At 30.7% G+C, this 7,843-nt stretch overlaps 1 protein-coding gene across 1 annotated transcript; it reads right to left on the reverse strand.

The window, feature by feature from the left end:
• On the reverse strand, window positions 1-3,382 carry LOC101215512. Its single transcript, XM_011660812.2, has 3 exons — window positions 1,660-3,382; window positions 718-1,031; window positions 1-357 (listed from the first exon to the last, which is right to left on the reverse strand). The coding sequence occupies exon 1, from the start codon at window positions 2,876-2,878 to the stop codon at window positions 1,994-1,996; it is 885 nt and encodes a 294-aa protein (XP_011659114.2). The 5' UTR covers window positions 2,879-3,382; the 3' UTR covers window positions 1-357; window positions 718-1,031; window positions 1,660-1,993.
• Window positions 3,383-7,843: the final 4,461 nt, after the last annotated feature.

Genomic DNA, 7,843 nt, shown 5'->3' on the forward strand with positions numbered 1-7,843 from the left:
TTGTTCTCCCCTAAATGGATACCATATAGAATTCAGTGCAAAATGTAACATATATACTGTTAATTACATAAGTTTTTAATGTGAAATCCAGAATTCAAGCAATTGAACATAATCAAAATTGAAAATCATAACTCAAAAAGGCAATAAGTAATATATCATTGGTCACAGTCAAAGAATGAAGAGATTAAAGGGAGGAAAAGAAAACAAATGGTTACCCGAAGCTTGAAATTTGGTTTCAGTTTGATTAGTTACCCATTCCCCTGTCTCGCGAAGCCTTTTCAAGAGTGGCCCTTCATAGTTTCCAGTAAAACTCATAAAAACATGTCAAATGCAGCCTTCTTATCTTCTTCCCGATCCCTAAGAATCAAAATTTGGCAATCACACGATAAATCATATACCCTTCCCCAAGTTAACATCTTCTAACTTAAAGGACAAGAAAATCAACATCTCCAAATTTAAGAAAACCAACAAGAACGTTGAATCAAAATAAAAGGTATTAAAAGATAAATAGAACTCTGAGACTTTCCTAGGGTCGGCGTCTCAATATTAGACTAGACTTATAATTTAACAAAATAATCTACATCAATTCACAAAGCATGAAATCAAGAAAACAAGAAATTACAACTTGCAAGAACTAAAAAGTTCAAAAAAATTTAAGAGTTAATTACAGATTTGGTTAACTACAATCAAAATAGAGCTTGGAGAATAGAATCATACCCTCGATATTGTTGTATTCAAGAAGGGAGACGTAGGCGCCCATATCGGCGATGTTCTTGACTTGAATCATGACAACCATATCGACCTCTGGGTACTTTGCCTCGTAAATCCGACACTCGAGGTTAGAGGAATGGGAAGCCATTGTTGAAAGGGTTGGAGAGAGTTCAAAAATCAAGAAATGACATTTACAAAAGAAAATATAAATAGACAAAGACGGTGAGGGAAACGAGAGAGAGGGAAGAGTGAAGAGTGAAGAGTTACCTTTGGTGTTTGGACTCACTACCACTAGAAATCGATGAACTGCAATGAGAGAACTGCCATGAGGGAGATCAACGATGAGCGAACGGTGAGGTGAGGGAGATGAGAAAATCGACACAAGGGAAAAAGGGAGAATAGACGAATGAAGCAAATGAAGCAATGAAGAAGTTAAGGAGATGCAATGGTTGGAAGTTGAAAAGTTATTTGGACAAGCCCAAAAGTCATAAAATTAAATGTTTAAGGACTTATGTATTTATTTAATATTTTAATTAGTATAAATATGGTTGTAATTTATCCCTTTAAGATAAGAATTTGAATGAATGAATTTGGAAATTCTAAAAGTGTAGAATTTTGTTTATGTGTGTTCTTGTGATAGAATGCACGAATATTTGAAGCATTCAAGTGAGAATTGATCTATCTTACTTGTGTGGAGTGCTTTAAAGATCGAGGATTGATGAGAGTTTTTAACTTTATCTAATCCTCGATTTGTTAGATCATCGAACCAATTTAGGGGTTGAAATCAAATTGGTTTTGGGATGTTGGGGTTGTGTTCTTTTTTTTAGATCCAATGTGCAGGGTTTCATATCACTATTGTCAGCAAAGAACTTTCAACAAGAATAGAAAGGTAACGCCCTGAGATTTTTCTATTATAAATAGACTTCAAACAGAACGCCAAAGGCTTACCTTGCCCATGGTCCTTTGGATTTCATGCTGCTACCATGTCCTTACACACCAATGAAGTTAGAATTGGGACTGATATATGTGTCACGGCATGTTTGGTATGTCTCTAGGGAACGATCGGATATGCCAAGCTTTCCTGTCACGTGGCTGGAGGCCAACAATGGATGCAAAAGAGTAGTAGTTAAACTCAAGATGTGCTCGGTTTGACCACATTCACATCATTGTTAGATTCCGCAATTTTCGAGTTAACAAGTACTCCCTTCAAGCTCTGAACCTGAGTCCGAGATTCCTTACTATAAGCTTAGCTATTGAACACAATGTCAATAGATGCAATGCATTAGGTTTGAAGTCTCCCATCAAATTCACGCAAGAGCAACTTAGAATTATTGACAACCCGTCTGCTCTCACAAACTATATAACTACACAGTTCATGCCTGGGTGATGGCCTAAGAGACTTCAGCTCAATGAGGGGATTTGTAACGACATATTTACTACACATCTCCCTTGCAGGTTGAACATGCTTCCACCAAAAATCCGACAAAGCAATCTTCAAGACGTCCCAATATTCGACATCTCGATACAATCTAAACAAACTACTACCATTAGGAGTCCAAACATAAAAGTCCATCCAATCTCTATCCATTATTTCCATCAAACCTTGAGCCTGAGGAATACAGTAAAGAGGAACTCGTGACCATGGTGAAGCATTTCTCATATCACCATTAAAAAATGGGCACTTAATCTCCAAAACACCTTGTGAAGGCAATCCATAAATCATTTTATCAATTGCACCATCAGGTGAAGCAGCCAACCAATCATCTTCCGAGTTTGCTTTACCATAGACTTGAAATTCGGGAAACAAAACAGAGTTTCCAGTAATAAGCTTGTATCTTTCGAGTGCTTCTTCTTCTTTCATATTACTCCAACAAGTAGCAAGATTACCACAAAATTGATCAATCGCCCCAAGTTTCTCCAACCATAGTTGAACCCTTCGACGAGGCCAAAACCCAATTGCCCCAGCAAAAGTACTTGCTGTTAACTTATGCTTTCGAAGCTCTTGCCAATTTTTGAACCAATGCTGAAAACTAGTGGACTGAAGAACAGAATAGTGATTAACCGTTTCAAATTGTAAAGAAGAAGAAGAAACGGAATTGAAATTCCGTATAGAACAGTTCCCAATAGCTTGACTACAGGCAAATAATATCTTTTTGCAATTGAACATCGATTGTTTCTGAAATTAAAGGAACCGAAAGACACAAAGATCAAGAGCCATCCAGAGTTAGTGGACAGAATCAGCTCAGAGAAGAAAGTCCCAGTAAATAGAGAAGAACCTCGGCTTCACCCATTAACTAGAACGCTTGGAAGTACAAGTTAAAGCTCTAAACAGAATACCTGGGGCTCTCATATGAAAAGCCATTTCCATTTCATTTCGAAAAGATTGATACAAGACTATATTCCTAGTAGCACAAATTCTTATCAAATGGGTTTATTTCACTCGAATTCCTCTCAGCTCAAATGAATTAATAAGTTGAAACAAATGTCTATTCCAAACATCTGGGTTTCTTTGTCTACATAGTAATTGAATAAATTTTAGGATCACCTTGCTGGAGGACTTAGAGACGTGACATGGTGGAGTGGAGGTGGCGAAGTTGGTAGTGAGGATGACGAGATGAAGTGGAAAGCGATTTTAGGGTTTTTCAGTTTTAATTTGGTTACTATTATAAACGTACATATCATAAGTTATATAAGCAACGTTCAATTCCATGTTGTAACTTCCAAACCTATTAAATTTTGTATTGCACAAGGTAGACTATGTTATTAGTTTATTTTTTATTTTACATTTGTGAACATTACGTGAACTATTCCACTTATACCTTATACATAGTTTAAATGTTTAAGAACCTAACCTAATTTCTTATGCCTATTGACATGTTGTAATTTTGCATATTGTGTTTACAAAATTATTGTTTGGTTTATCTAATTTGTTTATGATTTATGAAATTGTTTATGTTTATGATTTATAATAAGTTTAGGGTTTGCATGGTTGTTTATGTTTTGTTCTTATTTTATTTTTTTAATGTATAGTTTATAAGTTCTTTATAATTTGTGTCTAATAAATTTTATAATTTTCTTTATGATCTAAATGTTTTTTTTTTTTTTATCAATTTACCTTAGCATGTTGATCATTTTTTAACATGTTATGTATAAGTATGTTGTAGAATTAATGTATTTTTAATGCTCATTGTTTGATAATTTAATTGGTGTATATTGTTGTTAATTTGCCATAATATGTTTATATGTAATTTTAATTATTGTGCGGTAACATGTATGTTTTGAAATATGATATCTGTCCCACTGATTTTTGTATCATGTGAATAATATGATATGATATTCATCTACATTGTTTTAGAATGACAATGTTTATTGAATTTCTAATATAAGTAGATTTCTTTGTTATAGTTTTTACCAAGACAAGTCTTATCAAATTAGAATTTCTAGTTCTTGATATCAATGATGATAATTATTTATCATGAGTACTTAATGTTGAAATTCATTTGGATGTCATGATTCTTAAAGAAAAGATTAAAAAAGGAAACATGACTTCAAGTCAAGAAAATGTGAAACCCATGATTTTCCTTCAACGTCATCTTCATGCGAAGCTAAAGATTGAATATCTTATGGTAAAAGATCCCTATAAACTATGACAAAGTTTAAAAGAAATGTATGATCATAAAATAAAAAATTTGATTCTTCCTAAAGCTCGATATAATTTGATGCACTTAAAGTTGTAAGATTTTAAGTGAGTAAGTGATTATAATTCTGAATTATTTAAAAGTTATTCAAAATTATTGTTACGTGGAGAAAAAATTACTAATGAATATATGTTAGAGAAACATTTTCTACATTTCATGTCTCGAATATGCTTCTATAGCCGCAATATCGAGAAATAGGTTTTAAAAAGTATTATGAATATATATCATGTCTTCTTGTGGCTGAACAAAACAATGAGTTATTAATGAAAAACCATGAATCTCGACCAACTAAAGCAACACCATTCTCTGAAGCGAATGTTGTGTATTTTCAAACAATTATGGTCGTGGTCATCGTAGAGGAAGGAGTAATTACACTTTTTGTGGTAATAATTATTCAGATTTTAGGAAAACAAATGATGATCATAAAGGGAAGACTCCACAAAATAAGAACTTTAAAAGTGGTGAAAATATTTACTTTTGTTATGGTATGAATGACCATTGAACTTGTACTTATTGTACATCCAAGCACTTAGTCAATCTCCATCAAGTCCCATTGAAGAAAAAAATGAAAAAATATTAAAGTAAACTTTGCCTATCAAAATGATGTATTATTTGACCCTTCCAACATGACACAGTTGAATGTTGAAAAATTGATGTTAACAAAGGAGTAGCAAATACTTCCTTTAATTATGATAATGTCCAAAACTAATATTTGCACTATGTTTATTTTGGTAACTCAAAGATGGATAATGAAGACTTATGTTTGACAGATAATGATACTACGCACACAAGACTTAAAGTAAAAAATATTTTTCTATATTGACAATGCTTGAAGCAAATGTCAATACAGTATCGAGTTCTACAAACATGATTGAAGGTTTTAGTAAAGTAAACCTTATTTTGCCTAGAGGAATAAAATTCACAATTAGTAACGTTTCGTTCTCTAGTAAGTAAAAAAGAAACTTATCGAGTTTCAAATATATATATACATCAAAATGGTTATCAAGTTGAAACTAACAATAAATAGAATATAGAATATCTTTATGTTACATTTATTGTTTCACATGAAAAGTACATATTGGAAACAATGTCTACCTTTTCTTTTGGATTATATTATACTCATATACGAGTAATTAAAACATATGGAACCATGAACTCGAAGTTCATAAATTTAAATATGTACATTTACCGTTTGGTATGATCGATCAAGTCATCTTGGGTCAATAATGATAAAAGAAATTATTGAAAATTCTCATGGACATTTACTAAAGAACTAGAAGATTCTTCAATCCAATGAATTTGTTGGGTTTTATGTCCTAAAACTCAAATAATAAATATAATTTATTGACCGTTATTAATATAGTGTTATTATTATAGTTAAGTGTTATTGATTATATTATTAGTTTTGTTTTAATAACCTAAATCCAATAAACTAATATCCTAAACTATTTGATGAGTCTTAAATAGTATGTAGAGACATACATGGACAGGAATAAGGTTGGGTACCTAATCTCCAACCTTATCCTGGTAACACTATGGATACGACTCACTTTGTATTTTATACAAACACAATGATCCAACGTGTTCGTATAGATGACATGCGAGTGAGAGTATTCTATGTAATGAGCTTGTATAAGATCGAACCACAAAATAGTAACCACTAGATGTAATTCTGTTAACTAGTTAGGTTTCTATTTCATTAGAATGACCTAGGTAACTTAATCTTAATATTGAGTGTATTATGAACTCCTGTACATGAGGAATTGTTCTTTGATCTATATGAGTGAGAGTGGCCAGATTGCTAACTCAATATGTTTATCATTTTGGAGACAAGACCGAGTAGAGAGCTGGAAACTTAATCACACAAGATGAAATTCACTCCTTCCTGACTTTAGAGTAAGTAGATGAGTATTCCATTAAATTGTGTCTCTGAGACTTGACCAAAGAGTCCTACCCTCTCTATGGGATGAAATGAGTTTCTATTTTTTAGTTAGACCATAAACAAGTTGTTCATTAGAGAAGCAGTTGTATTTAAGTACTAGAAGTAATCTATGGGTAAAACGATAATTTGATCTAATTGGTGTTACGAACACTTGTGAAGGGCTAACAACTTACTGTTATTGGTCTATATCCGTGGACACTAAAATATATCTACAGTGAGAAGAGTTTATTTGTGAGTTTTTAGTGGAGTGTACACATAGTTAACGAATATTGATTAATGTGGTTAATGAGTTTAACCAATTAATCTCATATCGTTGTAGATTCTGAAATGTAAATCCATTAGGTCCCCTTCCTAGCTTGTAAAGGGTAATAAAATTTATTTATATTGTTTGTAATTTAAAATGTTCAGGTTTACTTTGAATTAATACATTCTATGGTGATACATTATAATATAAAATTTATATTCTAACTAAACTTTATTATATAAATTTAATCTTGGATGTGATTCATAATAAATTTATGAGAGAATAAAATCTTTGAATGAGTTCAAATATTAATTTAATATGAACTATATTCATATTAAAAATATAGGTTAAAATTTAATATGTATATGATACACGTTAAAACTATAGGCTATGAGAGAAATTTATACTTGAATAAGATTCAAATTTGGATTAAATTAAAGAAGATTTTTTAAAAATAGTAAAATAAATTGAAATACTTACTAGACATAACAAATTTTTTAATTTTATCACCAATAGTTTTCTATCCGTGTAATATCAATGACTATTAGCAATAAAATTTGTTATAGATTATAAATATTTTGTAAAATAGTGAGAAATATTTAGGTGATCGTTTTGGTTGGAGCTGAGGTGATGTGAGAAATATTTATTTAAAAATAAATTAAATAAAATATTATTTTAATTATTTTAATATGATTATTAATTTAATTTATTAAATTTATAGGAAACGTGGGTGGTTTTTCTAATATTTTTGTGAAAAAGATTGTTTGTTAGTCATTTGTGAAATATTGTAACAACAGACAACAAACATTGCCCACCATTAAATTAATAATAAAACAAATAAGTATATATGTTTTAAATTTTCTTTCCATGTCTATATATAACAACCCTACAGACGAGAATTTAACACTAAAATAAACAAAAACAGATCTTTTAACATAATTATTTTGTTAAATAACCATTTATCAAATAGAAAATATAATTACTATCTGATTAACTCTAAATTAACATTCGAAACCAACCATAATTTTGATTCTTTCTAAATATATAATATATAAGTTTGATACTAAACATAAATAATAAAATCAATTCTACAACATGATTTAATTTTACAATATGAATTGTACCTTAATCATTTGTTTCACATCTGTTTTCTATATTGATAGAACTTGAGCTACAATACTCACCATTCTATTTATGTGTGTTTGACTCTACTTTATTTCGAAGTGCAATGATTTTTAAGATATCATA

Source organism: Cucumis sativus, chromosome 7 (assembly GCF_000004075.3).
Source record: "Cucumis sativus cultivar 9930 chromosome 7, Cucumber_9930_V3, whole genome shotgun sequence".
NCBI lineage: Eukaryota > Viridiplantae > Streptophyta > Magnoliopsida > Cucurbitales > Cucurbitaceae > Cucumis > Cucumis sativus.

Coding starts and splice junctions, on each gene's coding strand:
- LOC101215512 (XM_011660812.2), bottom strand. CDS start 2,878: ATGTTCAATTGCAAAAAGATATTATTTGCCTGTAGTCAAGCTATTGGG.